At 41.6% G+C, this 21,661-nt stretch overlaps 2 protein-coding genes across 6 annotated transcripts in view; one reads left to right on the forward strand and one right to left on the reverse strand.

Annotated features, from left to right (window-relative positions):
* Window positions 1-980: 980 nt before the first annotated feature.
* On the forward strand, window positions 981-9,838 carry LOC120052908 (beta-1,4-galactosyltransferase 1-like). The gene is made up of 6 exons (XM_039000123.1): window positions 981-1,567; window positions 2,840-3,075; window positions 7,100-7,287; window positions 7,500-7,622; window positions 7,994-8,098; window positions 8,792-9,838. Exons 1-6 carry the CDS (start codon window positions 1,207-1,209, stop codon window positions 8,919-8,921), a joined length of 1,143 nt encoding a protein of 380 aa, XP_038856051.1. The 5' UTR covers window positions 981-1,206; the 3' UTR covers window positions 8,922-9,838.
* A 1,609-nt stretch (window positions 9,839-11,447) lies between these two features.
* The window catches only part of LOC120052909 (phospholipid-transporting ATPase ABCA1-like), a 39,787-nt gene continuing 29,573 nt past the window's right edge, over window positions 11,448-21,661 (reverse strand). For all 5 annotated transcript variants that reach the window (XM_039000126.1, XM_039000129.1, XM_039000128.1 and 2 more), the window contains 18 exons: window positions 21,210-21,399; window positions 21,000-21,094; window positions 20,848-20,880; window positions 20,606-20,711; window positions 20,210-20,284; window positions 19,493-19,662; window positions 18,884-19,061; window positions 17,949-18,064; window positions 17,552-17,696; window positions 17,125-17,248; window positions 16,821-16,950; window positions 16,465-16,648; window positions 16,066-16,172; window positions 15,638-15,779; window positions 14,984-15,118; window positions 14,462-14,658; window positions 14,091-14,334; window positions 11,448-13,829 (listed from right to left, as the gene is read on the reverse strand). In XM_039000126.1, the coding sequence (XP_038856054.1) occupies window positions 13,686-13,829; window positions 14,091-14,334; window positions 14,462-14,658; window positions 14,984-15,118; window positions 15,638-15,779; window positions 16,066-16,172; window positions 16,465-16,648; window positions 16,821-16,950; window positions 17,125-17,248; window positions 17,552-17,696; window positions 17,949-18,064; window positions 18,884-19,061; window positions 19,493-19,662; window positions 20,210-20,284; window positions 20,606-20,711; window positions 20,848-20,880; window positions 21,000-21,094; window positions 21,210-21,399 (2,515 nt within the window). In that variant the 3' untranslated portion in view covers window positions 11,448-13,685. The remainder of the gene's footprint in view (window positions 13,830-14,090; window positions 14,335-14,461; window positions 14,659-14,983; window positions 15,119-15,637; window positions 15,780-16,065; window positions 16,173-16,464; window positions 16,649-16,820; window positions 16,951-17,124; window positions 17,249-17,551; window positions 17,697-17,948; window positions 18,065-18,883; window positions 19,062-19,492; window positions 19,663-20,209; window positions 20,285-20,605; window positions 20,712-20,847; window positions 20,881-20,999; window positions 21,095-21,209; window positions 21,400-21,661) is intronic.

Here is a 21,661-nt window from a genome sequence, read left to right on the forward strand (position 1 = left end):
GTGCATACGGCCCAGTACATCACTGTGGCCAAGCTTCCTGATATCCAGGACATATATACTAGGCGGTGTCAGAGGAAGGCCCAAAAAATTGTCAAAAACTCCAGTCTCCCAAGTCATAGACTGTTCTCTCTGCTACTGCACGGCAAGCAGTACCAGAGCGCCAAGTCTAGGACCAAAAGGCTCCTTAACAGATTCTACCCTCAAGCCATAAGACTGCTGAACAACTAATCAAATGACCAACTGGACTATTTACATTGACCCTTTGTTGTTACACTGCTGCTACTCGCTGTTTATCTATATAGTCACTTTACAAATTACCTCGACTAACCTGTACCCCAGCACAGTGACTGGAACCTCCTGTTTATAGCCTCGTTATTGTTATGTACATTTATTGTGTTACTTTTTGATTGATTCGATTTTTTAAAACTTATTTCGTAAATATTTTATTAACTCTATTTCTTGAACTGCATTGTTGGTTAAGGGCTTGTAAGTAAGCATTTCACGGTAAGCTCTACACCTGTTGTGTTCGGCACACGTGACAAATATAATTAGATGTAATTTGATATATAAACCCTTCTCATAAAATATTATAAAGGATTACACATGCTTAGAACAAGAAATAAAGGAGTGTATACGTCGCTTATGCTGGTATTGATTTTAAAGTTGTATTAAATCCAATTATTTTAAAATGTAGGCCTTTTGCGTCAGAGAAACAAGTAGCATAGCCCTGGCCTTTAGGCTAAAACGTTTTCCGGGGAAAAAAAATACCTATCTCACAGGCATCTGGTCCCTCTCCTAGAGTGAATTTAAATTCAAACAAATCTTGCAAATTAATAAAGAATACGTAATTAGTATATTTTGGGCATTTTACTGAATAGTTTGCTAGTGCAGTTCCCTAGTAGGCTAGGATTTCCTCGTCGTGGCTTTTATTATAGAGGAAGCCACAGGTCCACTAGCTGTCATATTACTGCCATAAAGTGTAGTACAGAGTGAATTTACTCTCGGGAGACTACGACAATTGATGGTCACGGCCAGCATGCAACCACCACACAGTAGAGGAAAAAATTATCTTATCTTGTTTTTTATCTTTAAACTATACTGATTGTTGCAAAAAATAAATAGAGTATTTGTAAATAGCTTTTTTAATACCGTCGGTGAGTAAACGGATATGTGTTTCGGTTCGGTTCGGCATATGACAACCGCATTATGCTCGACTCATCTCTCAACTTTAGGCTGCGGAGGAGAGGCTGCACCTTGGTTGTAGTTTTAGGTGTTATTAATCTCTTAGTGGCTTTATTTTATTTCATGGGTTACTCGAATGGGTTGTCACCAAACCAACAACTACAGACACAGACGCGAATTGAAACGGATTTTATTACCGTGACACTTCCACCGGAAAATATTGGACATCACGACCTTAATAATAATAGCGTTGTAACATTGCAAACTCCGAAGCTTCACGATATACATTTACCCAATACAACTACTACAACAACTACTAACACTACTACTACTACAACTTCGTGGAAAAAGTTAGAAAAATGTCCTGATCCGTCTCCACATCTTGGTAAGTAGCCTATGATTTGATCAATTCATTTTAATACAAGGGCTGGTATTTAATCAAACATGCACAGCAGAAACATTACATTATACTGCATTATACATGTAACTGTTATAAACATGTAAGAGGAGTCTTTATAACACATTATTAGGCTATTTCTATACAGATTTTCTTTCTCTCAAATTCTTCTGTCATGCACATATTGACTGTATTTTTTCCCCCTCTAATCTAACATGAAACCTACATTCAGATAGTTTGGCCTCCCATGGAAATACATTCAAACTTTTTATATTTAATTGAACTGTTTTGCCAAAAATAACAGGTAAATAAACATGCTGCATATCCTTGAAATATACCTAATTATCAGCTGTTGAGCATGAAAAACCCAGCAGCGTTGCAGTTCTTGACACAAACCGGTGAGTCTGGCACCTACTAGCGTACCCCATTCAAAGCCAGTTAAATGTTTTGTCTTGTCCATTCACCTCCTGAATGGCACACATACACAATTCATGTCTCAATTGTCTCAAGGCTTAAAAATCCTTCATTAACCTGTCTCTTTCACTTCATCTACACTGATTGAAGTGGATTTAACAAGTGACATCAATAAGGGATCATAGCTTTCACCTGGATTCACCTTGTCAGTCTATGTCATAGAAAGAACAGGTGTTCTTAATGTTTTGTATACTGGCACAGTTGCATAAAACATTGTATTATGTAGTTATACATATATTATGTAGTTGTGTATCTCATATTAGGCCTACACTTCCTGCCTTTAACTGAAAGTCGATACGAGGAAAGATCTCTCGATTTATTTCATGTTAAGCCGAGCTGCATTGTGAAGTTTGCTCCCTGCTGCTTAAAATAACTATATGTTCTGTGTTCAGCTCAATCATGGCTCGGGGAAAATACTTTCAGCAGCGTAGACCATATTTTTTTGGGGGGGGACGAGATAACACATATTTCCTCTTAACCCCTGAACTGCCTGTTGCAAAGAGACAAGCATAAGATATCCGTTAAGTCAGCATCATTTCCTGTGGGTATGGGTGTGTCTGTGCATGCGTGCGTGTGTGTGTGTGAGTGTGTGTGTGCATGCGTGTGTGTTATTTTTTTTTTTACATGAGGTCAAAGGCTGCAAACTTTGAACAAAGAGAGAGAGATAGAGCAGGGAGAGGTGGAGGCGTGAAGGCAGAAAGTGAAAAGGAAGTGAATGTAGTAGAGGAACAGGAAGAGGTGTGTGAGAGTTTGTGACCCAACATATCTGTTTCTCCCGACCTGCAGTTGGGCCTCTCAGGGTTGAGTTCTCTACGCCTGTCAGCTTGGACACAGTGAGGAAGGAGAACCCAGGTCTGCAGGAAGGAGGTCGCTACAAACCACATGACTGCGTCGCCCTCCAGAAGGTTGCTCTAATCATCCCCTTCCGCCATCGTGACGAGCACCTCAAGTTCTGGCTCTACTACCTCCATCCCATCCTTCAGCGCCAACAGCTGGACTATGGTGTCTACGTCATCAATCAGGTGAAGCCAGAGAAACCAATCTAATCTCTGTGTATAAGACTGGTTTCATCTATTCACTGAACTAGCCTTTCAGAGTCTGTCTGAATAAAGAAAACCGCTCAGTTGTCCGACATTTGTTTATTCATGCCTGAAGGTTTCCACACAAGTAACCTCCCACCCCCTCGTTGTAGATTACAGGAAGAATGTTAACGTGTGTCGCAACATCCCGCCTGACAGTTACAAATCATGGTCTTTAAACCGAGGCTGAATCTCAGTAGCCTATCCTCCATTCCTTGTGTCCTCTCCTGCCGTCCTTCACCCTCGCTTCCTACAGAAAAGCGAGATGTACGTAAATGTACGGAACTACGAAATGATAGATTTGTACGAAATGCGACGTTTGTGAGAAACTAAGAGAGCTAAGAGAGCTCTGAGAGAGACACAGAGAGACACTGAAACAGGAGATATAGAGACAGACAAAGCTTGCACTTTCAGCTGTTTCTCCGAGAACAGTTGTTAGAGGGTGGACCGTGGTGGCTGTTATTGCCCCAGGCCCAGCCCGAACCTCAGCCCCAGCTTAGCCCTAGCCCCAGTCCATCTCCCCAGCTCCCCAGCCCCCCAGCTCCCCAGCCGCCCTGCCCCCCAGCTATCCAGCCCCAGCGCCCCAGTTCCACACAAGCCCAGGCCTGTACTTTAAACACAGACATGGTTCAGCTGTTAGTTGAAGTTTATCCTCACTATCTGTGGACCACCAGCTGTCCTGCTGTGTTTCTCACAAATAATCAGAGGACACAGCCAAGCCACCATGATGAACAAATGGAAACCTTCTTATAAACAAACGGTTTGCAACATGGAGTGTCTCTATCAAATAACCGTGATGCCTGATGTGATGTCATCAAGTATGAGTTTATTCTAAAGCACCGTGTATTGTTTTAAAGGACAACATGTCTTACTGTAGGTAGGATAAGAGGAAATAAACATGGTTGACAGACAGCGTCTATTTCCTGATTGTGTGGTAAAGCAGGTCCATGTATTCCTTTTTGATGGTTTCTCCAATGGGCAAACCGTTTGTTAGTTTAAGTCAACAGATTTAGTGATTGTTAAAGGGTTTGAGACCCAGGTGCGTCTTGCTCTCTTTGTGGACAGTTTATTTTCTTGTAAACAGATTAGAAACCAGATATGGCAGAATGAGAGCCCATCCTACAACACTAGAAGAGAAAAGGGTCAATGGCTCACAAGGAAATATTTTGCATGAGGGATCCATTCTCACCAGCTGAAGCTGTTTGACTGCATACCGCTGCTAGCTTCTCTCTTTTTCATTCTCCCCTCTTTCCTCCACACCTTTCCTCCTTTCCACCACCTCAATGAACTCTGCCTTTCCTAACCTGTAATGATAAAGAGACAGAGGATTCCTTATTTTTTCTTCCGTAGGTTTAAAACAGAAGAAAAAAAGTACAATTTAAAGGAGCAATCCACAGTTGAAACAATAAAAGGGCCTGGAGAAATGTAACGACTCTGTAACGTTCGTTCTCCTCCTCGTCTGAGGAGGAGCAAGGATCAGACCAATATGCAGCGAGGTATGAAGACATAATGATTTATTTAAATAATAATAACGAAGACGAAAAACACTTAATAAACTACAAAACAACAAATGACGTAAACAGACCTGAACATGAGAACTTACAGACAACGAAGAACGCACGAACAGGAACAAACTCACAAACGAAACAGTCCCGTGTGGCATAAACACTAACAATCACCCACAAACAAACAGTGTGAACAGCCTACCTTAATATGGTTCTCAATCAGAGGAAACGTAAAACACCTGCCCCTGATTGAGAACCATATCAGGCTAATTGAAAAGAACCCAACATAGAAACACATAACATAGAATGCCCACCCAGCTCACGTCCTGACCATACTAAACAAAGACAAAATAAAGGAAATAAGGTCAGGAACGTGACAGACTCTTAAAATCATAGATGGAGATATTGATGCAAAGACTGACCATCCAAGATATCAACTTTATAGTTTTAAGCATATTTTCAGGCTATACATTTACAATGTTTACAAACATTGTTTACAAACATTGGAGTATAACCAGCTTATATTTTGGGTTCTGATGGGGTATGAAAGTTGAACAAAGCTCAAAGTCATTAAGAAGCTATATTCTTCAAGAATCAATGCGTATCTATCATTAATTTATAAGTCCAAAATTGGATGTAGTAACTACAGATTTCCCCTTTAAAGCATGATTCTTATGAAAATGGTCAGGTACAGTAGTTTTCAGGATATAGCAGGTATCTCTAATTACGAAGATCAAACAAAGGCAAATGATTAAAGCAATTGTACATGAGAGGGTGTGCTTTTTTAGCACGGCTTTGCACTAGCGGTTCTGGGGGAGGGCCAGGGGGGGCCAGTGCCCCTGTGACAACAATTTTGGACCCCCTTGTGGCCCCCCTAAATGTGGAGTATGAAATCATTTTTACATAACTCATTTTTGCTATCGTTCTTTTTTTACATCTGTTATTAGACAGTGGCAACGATGATGATTATGAACATGGTATTTTGCCTGTTAATGCCTGCAATGCAGTGAAGACAACGATATGACAACAATAACGTCTAATGTAACTGGCCCCTCTAACAGTACAACTGGCCCTAGAACCGCCACTGTGGCTGTGATAGAATTGCAATATTGAAACAATGTTGCAAATGTCGGAGAGACAGATAGCAACGTATGTATAGTACAAACCCCCGTTGTTGCAAACCAAAAGTAATGCCTCGATCAGACCAACAGTGTCCTTGCGTTTTGGTTAATTTATCCAACGTATGCATCACATTGTATGTGTAGACTTGACAGAAATAGTAGCAAAAAGTGAATGTTGAACTTTTATTGCACACATATCCAGTAACAATTTTGGAAGCCCGGGAGATAATGTCAAGATGCTTTTTATAGTGGAAATCAAGTTAACGGATTGCTTGGCTGGGCTGATGGGACAGTGGATGCGCAATAATTTCTCTGATGGAACAGAAAACAAGATTCCAATTTTTGCGTTATAGGCTTACCCGTGCTAAACGGGTTATTTAGTATGGCTTAGACCGCGTCTCAACCAATCACAAAGCTTGTTTTGATCAACCCATTTTAGAACATATTTTAAAGTATGGCTTAGAATGCATCTCAACCAATCACAATGCTTGTTTTGTCCAACCCGTTGAAGAATTTTAACTTTAGATTAAAATAAATAAACAATCAAATTAATATTATTTCATTTTTGTGGTGTATTTGGATGACAGAATCACCACTTAGGACCTAACGGTCAGCTGATGACTACCACGCATTGATAGTGAACAGTAGCCTACTCCTATGAAGATGACATTGACAGTGTAGAGGAAAGAAGTGTGTCCTTCTACAGGTGCTTCCTGTTGTTGTGACAACATAGGCAGCACTTGAAACCAAAATAACATAACTTTTCTCTCTCTCTCTCTCTCTCTGTCTCCCCCTTTCCCCCTCTCTCTCTTTCTCTCTCTCCCCCCATCCCTTCTCTCTCTCTGTATGTCTCTCTCTTTCTCTCTGTCTTCTTTCTCTTTCCCTCTCTCTCTGTTTCTCACTCTGACATACTAATAACTACTATTAACTCTGTTTCCACTCTCCTAGCACTGCATGTCTGCAACCAATCACATCTCAGCTAAAGTATGGTTGGGTTCTTCCAATGCTCGGTGGCTTTCTTCTCTTTCTGCTTTCTTCTTCTGAGGTAACTAAGAACTCTATGGTTCTCTAACACACCGCTGCTTATATTCTGACACATTTCTTAAAGGGAAGTCCCTTGGTTTTTCTATTTAGTGTACTGCATGATGGTTATGAAAATATTGTTTACTTTCCTCATGCTAAATGACAAAAATGTGCATATACCGGAACTTTAAAAAAATAATTACACTTTTCGATGAATTAAACATTTTCTATGGACAAACTTTATTCAATTATATGTGAATATTTGTCAAATAATTTAGCATACCCATGTTTTGAAAATGACTGTAACTTCTTCATTAGGATGGAGACAACACGTTCAACAGGGCTAAGCTGATGAACATTGGCTATGCTGAGGCCCTGAAAGAGTATGACTACGACTGCTTTGTGTTCAGTGACGTGGACCTCATCCCCATGGATGACCGCAACACCTACAAATGCTTCAGCCAGCCCAGACACTTGTCTGTCTCCATGGACAAGTTTGGCTTCAAGTACGGCACAAAACTCAACCGACAACTTCTTTCTAATGCATCATCATTATTTTGATTCATTGGGACTCTCCCTCTTCCTCAGTTCATACCATGAGTACATAGCTAGAAGAGTAGTAAACAAGTATATCTATTTATGCTTAGCCTACCCTTTTCATTACTTGGCTCTTGGTATGGGCCAGATGAGAACTATTTTGTCTTTGTCTCATCCATAGGTTGCCCTATAACCAGTTCTTTGGCGGTGTCTCAGCGTTAAGTAAGGAGCAGTTCCTGAAAATCAATGGCTTTCCCAACAGCTACTGGGGCTGGGGTGGTGAAGATGATGACATTTTCAACAGGCATGACAGTGCATTCCAATTCAAACAGATTTTTAAAGCATTACAGATGAGCCTATATTAAAGTCAGACTTGGCAATGGGGCATCATCACTTTCTAATGTTAGCGATGTATTGTATAATGTTCATGCAAAACACAATATATCCACCAGGGTGTTAGGGTCGGTCAATTCAGGAAGTAAACTGAAATGGCAATTATTTTTTCAATTATTTTTCAATCAACTGAAAAGGAGAAGCTATTTACTTAAAAAGTTGTGACATTTTTTACTCAGATCACTTCCTGAATTGAATTAGAATTGACCCCAACCCTGAATTCCACACTATTTCCAACTTGTCTGCAAAGTCCATTATAATAATAAACTCTGATTTCCACAGGGTGAGCTCCAGAGGAATGTCCATCTCTCGTCCAGATAGCGAGGTCGGAAAATGCCGGATGATCCGTCACGAAAGAGACAAACTGAACGACCCAAATCCTCAGAGGTAGAGCTTTAGAACAACCACATTCACTAGGTTCCCCACAAATCAAATCAAAGTTTATTTGTCACGCGCGCCGAATACAACAGGTGTAGACCTTACAGTGAAATGCTTACTCTAACCAATAGTGCAAAAAAGGAATTAGGTGAACAATAGGTAGGTAAATAAATAAAAACAACAGTAAAAAAAGACAGGCTATATACAGTAGTGAGGCTATAAAAGTAGCGAGGCTACATACAGACACCGGTTAGTCAGGCTGATTGAGGTAGTATGTACATGTAGGTATGGTTAAAGTGACTATGCATATATGATGAACAGAGAGTAGCAGTAGCGTAAAAGAGGGGTTGGGGTGGGACACAATGCAGATAGCCCGGTTAGCCAATGTGCGGGAGCACTGGTTGTTCGGCCCAATTGAGGTAGTATGTACATGAGTGTATAGTTATAGTGACTATGCATATATGATAAACAGAGAGTAGCAGCAGCGTAAAAGAGGGGTTGGGGGGGGGCTCACAATGCAAATAGTCCGGGTAGCCATTTGATTACGTTTTTATTTCTTCATGATAGTATCAGCATTGATACTCTGCCATCACAGCCAAGAAAATATTGGCTATTGTATGGCCCCAGAATTGACATATCAGTGCATCCCGAATATCTTCATATGAGGATGGTATACTGATAGTTGTTTCCTTTGCATCGCAGGTTTGACAGAATACAACGCACGAGACTGACGATGAATACCGATGGGATCAGCTCTCTCAAGTACGAAGTCATCAAAGTGGAAAAGGATCCTCTGTTCACGAAAATCACAGTAGATGTGGGGAAACCTTAGTGAAAGTGGATAAATGTGAGGAGTTATTTTGCACATCACTAATCACAAGGTGGCGGGCAGTGAAAGCACGGCAGAACCATGGAATACAATACTGAGAATGCTCTGAACGCGGGCATTTATTGTGGAAACAAATGGACAGCACTTGGACGAATAAGATGGCACAACAAGACCTTGTAAATATCAGAGTGGATCAAAATGTTTGGTCAACATGTTTGATGGCAGTGCAAAAGGGAGAGTGCGTGGGACGAATAACTTATTTTGTACATAATTTGTAATGAGTTGCCTGTGTGTAATTCTGTACGGGACAACTACTTGATTTAAATGCGTATATAAGTTTAATAAATATGTATATAGTTAATACATATTTTATACATAGTTTCTTCTTGCATTTTTGGCAGAGATATTTGAGATGATTATGGTTCAATATGTTTGAAACTGTGTGAAAGGTCTTAATCCCGATCTACAGCAACTGTTGGTTTGGTTACTTATACATGTTTCCAAAAACATCAGTTGATACACACTTGTTTGCTGTATTCTGTACATTCACTACCCACAGGTAGTGATCATGATCACATGATCACATGATCACTTCCATGCTTCTTTACATTCAAAACCTATTCAGTACCTGTTACACGAATGATCACTTCCTTGTTTCTGCAATGAGTATACAAATCAGTCAGGAACAAATATACGACCTACCATCACGATGGTGTAGTATGTAGGTATGGTCAGTCTCAGTCCCCACCCACTTCGCTTATCTTAAATATGTAAAAATACTGGTTTGGTGAGCAGGTTTGGTGGACCCAACCTGTCACTGTATTTCATGTGACTGAAAGCAAAAGCCTAATGTCTGGTGTTCAGTCATAGGAATAGAACAGGGAGAAGTTATTAAATAAAAAAAATGTTTTACATTTGAATTATTCAAATAATTGTTTTATTGAATACATTTTACTTTATTCTTCAGTTGGGCTATTGAATACATACATTTATTAGAATTAGAATTATTGGAATACATGTTTTATTTAGTTTATTTTATTTCAAGTCTCCAGTTAAGGACTCCAAAAAGTGACTACAGACCTAGCTCTGTGTTTGATTTTCGTCCTGTTACAAGGAAACCAGTAACGTATCGGTAATTTGTGTTTAGTCATTTTAGCTACTGTTGCATCAATATGTTTTGACCATTTCAGTTTACAATCCAGGGTTACACCAAGCAGTTTAATCTCCTCAATTTGCCCAGATACAATGCTTTTAGTTTAAAAAATATATATATTTAGCACTAGCTTATTACCAGTCAATCCTTCTAAAACGGAATGTTTTTTTTGTTAAACGTTGCAGTGGTTTCACTTGCTGTGGGAACTGACGTGTATAATGTTGAGTCATCAGCGGACACACTGGCTTTTCTCAGGGATAGTGGTAGGTCTTCAGTAAAAATAGAGGTATGCCTAACTCTACCTGGTTAGCGTTAGAGGCAAGCATTTAAGAACACCCTCTGTGTTCTGTAACTAACGATCCACAAGCTGCCGCTTATCCTTTCTTTGGATTGGTGGATACATCTCATTATTGTAATCCTTTTAAAATATTCGACGAGGGTCGTTGACGTCAACCGCCTGTATTCAATATAGAGACTCTATGATACTAGCCTAATTTCATGAATATGCATAGCCATCTCTAGACAACGCTCATACGAAGTGTTTTTCCTCAAAGTTGCCGGGATGTCACTTGTCCTACATGTATCAGTAGAATCGTAACAACTTTGGCATTATGAAACTTCTATTTGATCAAATAAACCCCACGTAGCAAATAAGCTATACATTTTTTGTTGACCGCATTTGATACTCATTGACTTCCATACAAAAACACCTCGCTTGGTGAGCGAAACACAACGAAAAAAACACCTGCTGGAGGGAGACAGATTTCGAGTTTGGCCTCTCTCTTCCTCTTCCTCTCTTCTATTACCTACCTACCTGATGCAATCTATGACGTGTGATTGATAGGAGAATATGTAAAGCAGGGTAATACAGCAGCCGATAGTCATCTAATGAAAAGCATGAATAGACGCACACCCAAAAATATTTAGAGGTGCTGACTAACGGAAAGGTAAACTTGAGATACAAAAACTATCACGAGTTGGTCATTAGATACAGCATATTATAACTGGTTTGTTTGACTTGAGTGCATATTTTGACATTATCAATCAGTCTGCTGCCGAAACAATGTATGTGTTATGGTTTTACATCCTCTGTCGCAGCTAGACAGCCTGCTGTTGTTCCGTTAGGGTGAGACATGTATCTTGTCAGTATATCTATCATCTTTGGTAGAAGGGAAAAGTTGTAAACAGCAGAAATGGTGCCGCCTGTTGTTAACATGAAGTTGTTTGACTAGAATTATTGTCGAATTAAGGGCAAAATATAAGTGATGTATTTTAAACTGTTTTCCAAATCCTTTCTACCTTAAAGATATCTAGAATTGATCATGATGAAGACAAGATACGTGTTAAGATTTAAAGAAAGCAGACAAACTACTATCTTCAAAATGTATCAATTTTTATTAATGTAAATAAGTACTGTACACAACAAATAACAGACACAAACAACATTTTTAATACTTCAAATGTAAACATATAATATTCAAACACAAGAAAATAACTACCATGGTACTGTTGGACACTTTCTCCTCCAAATAGTTTTTTTTCCTTCTTTTTTGTCATGGAACAAACAAAATGCATTGTAGTTTCAGGTGTGTCTTCTGAAATCTGGGGCTATTCCAGTGTAAATCCTGTACTGTGTAGATTAGATTACATAGACAACTTATATAAAGTGCTAGGAGGCGTCCACATCACATCTTTGTGTCATCAGCTATTCTGTCCGCATGAACGTAGTATTCATCGTAACGTAACCAAAACAGTGGCACTTTATTGGTCTGGTCCCTCTCAATTCGACTGGTGTTCGACTGTTGCCTTTTATCGTGTTTGTTTGGCCCTACGTTTGTATGTTAATATGGCAGACTGCTGGTGTAACTATGGCATACTTGTTGTGTGTCAGTAAATACAACACCGGGAGTTACAAAAGAGGGAGGTGTACATTTGGGGTTATGGTCAGGAATAATAATGCACAAGAAGGACCGTGGCAATTGCAACAGAAAGTACAATGATGATTGGATCGTTTGTGAGCAACACGTGAGACCCAGCCTCCATGTGTAGCCACGTGCTCGGTGAAAAACCCCAAAGATGGTGGCTGAACTACAGGAAGTCAGCTGTTCAAGGAAAAAGACAAGTAAAAGTGTACAAATAAGCCGCCCGCCCACGACTCAACCTCAACACAATGTTGACTCAACGTTTTGGCACTGGTGACAGTGTTTACTGAACGACACATATTCAGATATATATATATTCTATATTGAAGATATATCTCATCAACGTCTGTTCTCCTGTCACTGTTAACCTGTGACTTCACAATACATATATAAATGAAGATGAAGAAAAAAATGAATACGCAGTCACATTTCTCCCGTGGTCATGTTAGTAATACCGCTTTTTAAACACAGAATCTTGAAGCCTGCCGAGGGGGAAAACCCAGTAGGTTGTCCAACAACAACAGCCCATCTCTTTAGTCCATTATGCCTGTCTTAGAGGGATTATGCTTTTGCACACATACCGTACAGGTCCTATCTACGCTGTTAGAAAGCATGAAATTTAGTTCCATCCTCACACTTCAGAAAACCTGTCACAAATGTCAGACGGATGATTGTTAGCTAATAAACAACCTTTGTCATTATCAGACTGCACATTCACATACAGAAGTACAGAAATTGACGCCTCACTGCCATAGTACAGTACATTTAAAGCAGTAATCTGACAATAAGGTCTCTCTGACATCCCTTCAGGGTTCTAAAGAAGCTCCGATCTTTTTGCTTTGTCATTCCAGAACATTCCATGGCCTCTCTTTTGGAGTGTTAACATTATCTCCACCACGATTGCAGGCACTGTGCTGGGCGTCATGACAACAACGACAAAACATTAATCTTTTTAAACAAAACACCATTAAGTTCCATTTTTTCAGATGCAAAACTAAATTGATCAATATGCTGTATTCAAAATGTATTTTATTTGGGATTGGACTATCGTTGGAATTGGTTCTTGTTCTTCCAGTTCATAAAAAAAAGTACTTTTCATGGTAACAAAGCGAGGGAGAGAAAATAGACTTTGAATCAAAATGACTGTCGGTTGGCAGTTGATTGGAACTTCCTTCTTTTTACATTGTCGAGCGTGTCGCTGATCCTGGTCGAGTGAGCACACAGAAACTGTGTACTCTTCATGCTCTGCCTGGGGTACAACTTTGAAGTGTATTCAAGTCTTTCAGTCTTTTCAATCTAGCTAGCGAGGGGCACAAGGCTGTTCCTCGGAGAACACTTCATGGGATTGTATCATCTTTATTGATTTGCATTGATTTGCATTGATTTGCATTGAGTTTCAGTGTTGAACTTCTGCCACTCGTTCTCGTGTCGCCCTACAAAGAACGCTAACCCTGGGCAGTCCACTGATAAATAATTAAAAGAACACTACAATAAAGTAGAAAACCCTCCTCTCCAGAATGACCCATCTACAGGGGCCTCAGCAGTTAATCTGGGAGAGGGATAGGAACAGACACAGGGTGCGTCCAAAATGGCACCCTATACCCTACATAGCGCACTTTTTTGACCAGGGCTTTGGTCGAAGGTAGCGCACTATGTAGGGAATAGAGTTCCACTTCAGGTGCAGCCTTGGATTCACACACAGCTCTCCCTGGCCTTCTCGTCTGTGAGGAAAGACTTGAGCTGAGTAATGTCCACTGCCACCGCGTCTCTCTTGTGCACGGAAATGTCTTTTAAGTGGTCCTCGTCACTTTGGTCCTTGGCGAAATTGACAAACACCTGAAGACAAGAGAACACACACAAACCAGATGAATCAGTGTGCTATGCAAGCGACGGTTGTTTAATTTGTATTTTGATTTAAATGTTTTTCTTTTTATTGTTCTATTTTGTATTGGCGATGAAACACTAATTTCATCTAAACCTATGCAAGACCCCCTAGAAAAACAACTTTATTTCAATAAAAAATTATAATAATAAAGGGATAATTGCTATGATAATCAAAATGGCCGACGACAACATTCAACCAGCCTCAGTGCTTACTTGATCTAGTGTTGTCTGGGAAACAGAGTAGTCCTCAATGTGCAACCACTCCTTGTTCTTGGCCAGGATGCTGAAGATGCGTGCCAGGGAGGTTTTGGAGGAGGACAGCTGATACTGCAGCATGTTCCTGTGCTTCTCCTTCAGAGTGCTTCCTGGAAGCTCCTTCTCAATAAACTCCATCACCGGCCTCAGGTCCGGGTCTGGTCCTGCCACCCGGAGGATGATGGTGTAGCCATCCCCAAATCTGAATGAGGAAACGCATAGGGATGATTAGCGTTAGCTCAATGTTGATCCAAAATGGCCACCGTGCTTCTTCACCAATGTAGTGATTCACTACTGAACATCCCATCTCTCACGCTCTCTGTTCTTACCTGTTCTTTAAGTGCTGTACGCTGCCCAGGCAGCGGAACCTCCCATTGACCATGATGGCCATCCGCGTACACAGGGCCTCACACTCCTCCATACTGTGCGAGGTGAGAACCACCGATCGCCCCTCCTTGACGATACTGAGAATGCAGTTCCACAGAGCCCGTCTGGCCTTTGGGTCCATACCAGTGGTGGGCTCGTCCTGTCAGTCACAAAGAAGAACAACACCACAGCCTGGTCAGACTAGGCTCAGGAACAAGTTGGTGTAGGAAACAACATCCTCTAGCGCCTGGTCTATTGTTGACATCCTCAATGGAGAGATTGGTTTCTAGGTTATAGGCTGGGCTGGGAGTTTTTCTGGGCCCTAGATACTGTAATAGGTATTGAACTTGAAGTTAAAAAGGTTAGTCCAGTTCACAAACATTGCTATACTGTAACGTACCATGACTGAAAAACATTATAACAGCGTTTGGGTATATGAACAAATGATTAGTTAGTTAAAAGGCTCAGAAAGTAGGACTACTCACCAGGAAGACCACCGGGGGACCACCGATCAGTGCCATGGCCGTGGAGAGTTTCCTCATGTTCCCTCCACTGTAGCTCCCTGCTGCCTTGTCCACATACTTGATCAGGCCTAGTTTACGGATGCCCCACTCTGCAACCTGGACCAGAGAGAGAGAGAGAGAGAGGTGCCAAAGACATGATTAGACAAACAAGATAACAAGATCACATACTATAGCCCACTAGGGCTGGGGTCAATCCCATCTTACTTCAGTCAATTCAGGAAGTAAACCGAAACAACCTGTCCTTAAAAACAACAACCCGTCCTTAAAAACAACAACCCGTTCTTAAAACAACAACCCGTTCTTAAAACAACAACCCGTTCTTAAAACAACAACCCGTTCTTAAAACAACAACCCGTTCTTAAAACAACAACCCGTTCTTAAAACAACAACCCATTCTTAAAACAACAACCTGTCCTTAAAACAACAAATTGTCCATAAAACAAAAACATGTCCTAAAAACAATTACCTGCCCTTAAAATGGACCAACAAAGAGGCAGAGATAAGGTCTCCAAATAAAGAGCATGACATAGTTACCTGTCCTTTGACAGAGCACAAAATGTCACGATTGTAAGAATGTTCTTTTTTTGTCAGGATAACACACGGACACACACTCACCTCACACACTTCCTTCTCGGGAACCCCCCTCAGGATGGCGTAGAACTCAAGGTGCTCCCTGCCAGTCAGCAGGTCGTTGATAGCATCAAACTGAGGGCAGTAGCCCATGTTCTGGTGCACCTCGTTTATCTCCGTCAACACACTGACAGACCATACAGAGAACGCACTGTCAGTCACAACAGCACACACCTCCAAGCTATTTAAGACTCTGTTCACAGTACGTATTTCAAGACGTTGTAAGGCTATTTCAAGACTATTGCAATGTACAACGGTCATGGAAGCTTCAGTGTGAACAAGGTCTTAGAGGCTATAACCAATCATGCATTTAACCATTAAGATATACTGTAAAATACGGTACCTGTATACTGTATAAATCCCGCAATAACAATTTGTTCAGCTTGTTTAATTATCTTTACTATCCTTCTCACCTCTTTCCTGCCAGGTAAGCTTCTCCACTCGTGACTATTGAGTCTCCAGTCAGCATCTTGAAGGTGCTCGTCTTTCCTGCTCCGTTGACTCCAAGCAGACCAAAACACTGGAGAGAGAGAGGAGAGAAGAGTTTCACTGGACTGAACTACCAACAGGATATGGAAAGGGGAGAATCTATGGGCAGGGCCAGCTACTTTTCCTGACCATCTGACCTGACCAGTAAAGCTAATCTATTGTAGACCAATGATCAGGTGAGGTCATGTGACCAGGAAAACTAGTCTAATGGTCATGTGACCAGGAAACTAATCTAATGGAGGCTAATGAGCAGGTGAGGTCATGTGGCCAGGAAAAACTCCCGTCCCTATCTATGCTGTACAGTGGTAGCAGAGCCAGCTCACCTCTCCTGGAGGAATTCCCACACAAAGACGATCCACTGCTGGTTTCTGTTTTCTATTGTACACCTTGGTCAGCTGCTTGAGTTCCAGAATGTCAGACTGTCCCCCTCCTCCCAGAATCCTTTGCCTCTCTCTGGCCACGTCTTCATCCTCCTCACCGATAGGTTTCTGGTCGGTGCGCAAAGATCTGAGAGAACCAATCAGATCAGGGAGGATATTTACAGCAGATCATTATGAATACAAAATGTTTTACTGACTTGACTATTTAGATTTGTACTATTTTTTAAATAGAAAGTGGTTAAAGGACACAACAAAAGAGTCAGATTAATCTGTCCAATGAAATGTGAGGCCACGCCTACCTGGCCTTGATACAGAAGCGGTATTGGATGAGCACGGTGATAGTGAAGAAGACCACGCCCTGCACAGCCATGGCGAACAGGTTCTTGCCCACCATGTCCCACGCCAGAGGGGAACGGAACCGGTTCTCACCTTGAACCAATGGAAGGAACAGATGATTGTCAAGAAACAGAAGCACAGCATTGACAAATGTACAATAATAATAAAAAAAAACATTAAATCACAAACTTGATTCATTGACATTACTTTTTTGTCCCAAAGTAATAACGACCTATGACCTGTGACCTGTGACCTGAGCCTACTTACCAAATCTCTCCAGAGCGTCGGCCATGGCCTGGTTCTTCACCATGTCGATGAGGCCTCGGCCCAGACAGAAGTGAGGGAAGATCAGGAACACGTTCTTCAGGATGTCGTTGATCCCGCCGATCTCCTGTTGTCACATAGTAGAACAACACACAATCAGTCAAACTGTCACATTCATTTCTAAAGTCCCAATTTAATTCAATTCACTTTAAATGTTGTAATAAAATAAGTGCTGAATTGTAACAGTATGTCACACGGATAAAAAGCATTTCCACAGGGATCTTTCATTTCTGCAGTATGGGTCCACCTAATGACTTTCACAAGTTCTATGAAGTCTCATTAAGCCCTATAAGTCACTATGAAGTCTAACGAAGCCCTATTAAGTCCCTATGAAGTCTAACGAAGCCCTATGAAGACTTGTTGTACGCACGTTGCTGCCGAAGAGCTCGAGGACGAAGGTGGAGACGCTGCCGTTGATGCCGATGAGGATGTTGACGGAGGTGAGCACCACGTAGGCCGTGCTGGGGATCTTAAAGAAGAAGGACGCCGGGTACATCAGGGGCGTGATGGACCACCTAGGAACAGACATCAACAGGAAGTGAGAACAGGTACGTTGTAACTCCCAATCGTATATAGACGCAGCCTTACATCGCTAGGACATATGGTGTGTGAGTGACGTAGTTTGTGTGCGACATATCGTGTGTGTCGAAGGCAGTGTCTGTGTGCCTGCACGTGTTTTCTGCGTGTGTGTTCTTCTGCATGTGTTCATGTGTGGTGTGTGTTTCTGCGTCTGTGTGCCTCTGTGTGTGTATGTATGTGTCCCTCACCCATAGAGCAGCAGCAGCAGGGCCAGTACAGGCAGGTTGGTGGAGGAGACGTAGGCGTCTTGTTGGAAGCAGATGAAGATGATAATGACCAGAGTAGCAGGGACGATGTAGTTACACTGGAACATACAGGAAGAGGCCAGGACATTCAGGACTTTCTCATACAGTCACATACCATTTCAGGGTAAAGGAACATGCTGCGTACAGTCCAGATACAGAGTTTTTCCAATGAGTTGACTTCAAACAACGGAGAAGATGTGTTTGTGACATTTCCATGGTGTCTCAAGTTATTTGTATTTTTATAAAAGTCTAATATACAGTTATTGAAAGTCACTACAGTCTCCACATTATGCTGCCTTCAAATGACATCTAAAAAGTTATACGTTCACTAGTCACTGTAAGGCTAATATATATGGTATACTGTATATCCACACTGACCTCTCTACACTCGTAGAACTTAAAGTTCTTTGGCTGTCGCCATAGGAGAAGCCTTTTTGGTTCCAGGTAGAACCCTTTTAGGTTCTAGGCCAGTGAAGGCTGCTGAGAGGAAGAAGGCTCATAATAATGTCTGGAAGGGAGTCAATGGAATGGCATCAACCACATGGAAACAACGCCTTTGATGTGTTCTGATACCATTCCATTGACTCCATTCCAGCCATTATTATGAGCCGTCCTCCGCTCAGCAGCCTCCACTGTTCTAGGTAGAAACATTTTGGGTTCCATGTAGAACCCTCTGTGGAAAAGGTTCTACATGGAACCCAAAAAAAGGTTCTACATGGAACCCAAAAAGGTTCTTTAAATGGTTTTCCTATGGGGACAGCCAAAGAATCCTTAAAGGTTCTAGATAGAACCCTTAACGGTTCTTAATAGAACCCTTAAAGGTTTTAGATAGAACCTTTTTTCCCCCAAAGAGTGCAGGATGAGACGAGAAGCCTTACCATGTCCCAGATGAAGTTTGACACCCAATAGAGGAAGGGCTGCACCCCACTGATGAACTGCATGTGTTTGGCCTTGTTCACTCTCTCCTGGATGAGGAAGACTACGAAGCTGGCCGGGACGAAAGACATGGCGAAGATCACGCAGATGGACACCAGCACGTCCACAGAGGTGGTCATCCTGGAGGGAGCACGCATAGGGAAAGATGCTTCTGAGTCATACATAGAACAAGTTATAAAGCATTATGCCTGGATGTAAAGTGTTGCCATGCTTTTTTATAAAAAAATTAATAGTAATTAGGTTGGTACTTACACTTGTTCTATTTCACACACACAGTGTGTATTATATGCATGTGTGATTTGGAAATGTGTTTTTTTGCGTATCCCAACTCTCTCTGATTCACCCCCCCATTGAGCAATTAGGATTAATTGCCTTGCTCAAGGGCCCATCAACAGATTTTTCACCTTGTCTGCTATTGCGATTCGAACTAGCGACCTTTCAATTACTATAAGGAGGTGCATTGTCATACTGTATATTTCTTCCAATCCATGTTATTGATAGATGAGAAATTTATTTCATGGAAGAATTTGAGTTGTCGGCTAGGTACTTACAGTGCGACCTGGGACAGTTGCTCCTTGGTGAGGTTGAGTGGGTGGTTGAAGGCACGGATGCCATACTTGCTGGAGTCCTGGCCGGCGGGCAGGCTGGCGCGCAGGATTCCGTTGTTCATCACGTTCAGGAAAGACCCGATGCTGTGCCACCCCTTGTTGTTGAACCAGATCTGGATGGGGTCAGAGGTTACAGGACAGAGGTTAGGAGGGAGGAGCTATTAAAACAGAGGAAGGAAGAAGTGGTTTTGTGAGGTCTTAAAATGGCGGAAGCGATAAATGCGAAAACTGACTAAGCACACACACACAAAGGCCTCATCTTCCGCTTCTTGGTAGAATAACGGAAGTGATGATGAGTGACTTTAGGTTCTGGAACAAAAGGTCTTTGGTCTGGATATAATCAACATCGTTCAAGTTCCCTGAAAAACAGTGTGAGCGTTTCCTCAAGTCTCATTTCCTGGTCATGGCATTTCCGTCGGTCTTAACCTGCTCATTAAGGTCAAAGTGCAGTCGTAGCAATTGTAAAAGCTTTTCAGCTGTGTAAGCATAGAAATCTACTGTGTTGGGTCTGAAACAATGTTCCCACAGTACAAGCGGCACGAAGTTCAACATGTGATTAAATGAAATCACTGTGCAATCGAAATTGTGCAACAAAAGACCTGCAGTTGAACCCTACATTTATACAAGTGTGGAAAATTTGCACCAAAGCACTAAACTAACCTTGACGTTGTTCTTAGTGTCCAGTCCCTGGATAAAACTGGATAAGCTGGCAAGGAAACGGTCAGCAGCAGTCCCCTATACAGAGAAAGACCGCAAAACCCAGTTTAGTACGCAAGCTAACCCTAACAACATTAAATGCCAACATTTAAACAAATAGCAAGTATTGGTAATCCTAGAAATTTAATTGTTAGAAGGGACAAAGCCCCTCAGACCCTAATAATTTGAGTGAAACACTCATGAGTACACTCAATATGGCCGCCGTTACACACAAAACAGAACCTGGACTTGAACGTCCATTCTAGCCATTCTATTTCTATGTTGATAATACTGTACAGTACAGTGGCATTGTTCCAGGGTATGTTTAGGGGATATTAAGTATGTAATGGTAAGGCTTACTCTTTCCAGGTGGAAGCGTCGTCTGATCTCAGAGATGGCCTGATCAATATCATCACCTGGTGGGAGGAGCTGAGTGTTCCTAGCGCCCAATGAGAATCCACCATATCTGCATAAAAAAAAAACATTTGCATATTATTGAATAACGTGGTACAGAACGTTCTCAGACCACTACTGATGCCTATGGCGCGTTCTAAAGACCTACAGTGTATTTAGCATTGAGAGATTGACGCCTGCCAGTTTACCTGAATTCATTGACCGAGATTTTGTTCTTCAAACTGTGAAAAGACACCATGTACAGTATTAACATAATGTTCCACCTCCTTTTTCATTGAAATCAAATGGCGCATTAAAATGAACATCTACATTTGTAATAAAATAATACAATCAATTATACCTTTTCCCGATAATCTGAGCATAGGTTTTGACCAGGTAATCTGAGATATTTCTGCCAGTCAGATTTTGCAGGGTACCTTTGTCACTGATTTTCACCTGAAGAGAAAGAACGAGATTAAACTTTTGTGGATACTACATTATCTGCATTTCTCTGTGTGTGTGTGTTTTTGCGTGTGCGTGTGCGCGTGTGCGTTTTCTCATGTGTGTATACCTGTGGAGGAGGCAGACCACCAGCTCCCGCTGGGCATTCAGGTAGCATCTTCTTGCGTCCTTCACAGCTGCACTCACACAGAGGAGAGGGGTTTTCCATACTCCAGTTGCCATTCATAAAGATGTCCCTCACACTCTCCGGTACCTCAGGAGCGGCCCACTCATCATCCAACGTGTTGCAAGGAGCATGACTGTTGAGAGAGGTAGAGAGAGGTAGAGAGAGAGAGAGAGAGAGAGAGAGAGAGAGAGAGAGAGAGAGAGAGAGAGAGAGAGAGAGAGAGAGAGAGAGAGAGAGAGAGAGAGAGAGAGAGAGAGAGAGAGAGAAAGAGAAAGAGAGAAAGAGTTATAATCACTCTTCAAAGCGACAAGTATTTAACTATCAACTCTTTTACAACCAGTGAATATCGATACTGTAGTTTAGCCTCATTGTATTTGGTTAGTAGGGGGGGGGGG

Source organism: Salvelinus namaycush, chromosome 8, assembly GCF_016432855.1.
Source record: "Salvelinus namaycush isolate Seneca chromosome 8, SaNama_1.0, whole genome shotgun sequence".
Taxonomy (NCBI): Eukaryota; Metazoa; Chordata; class Actinopteri; order Salmoniformes; family Salmonidae; genus Salvelinus; species Salvelinus namaycush.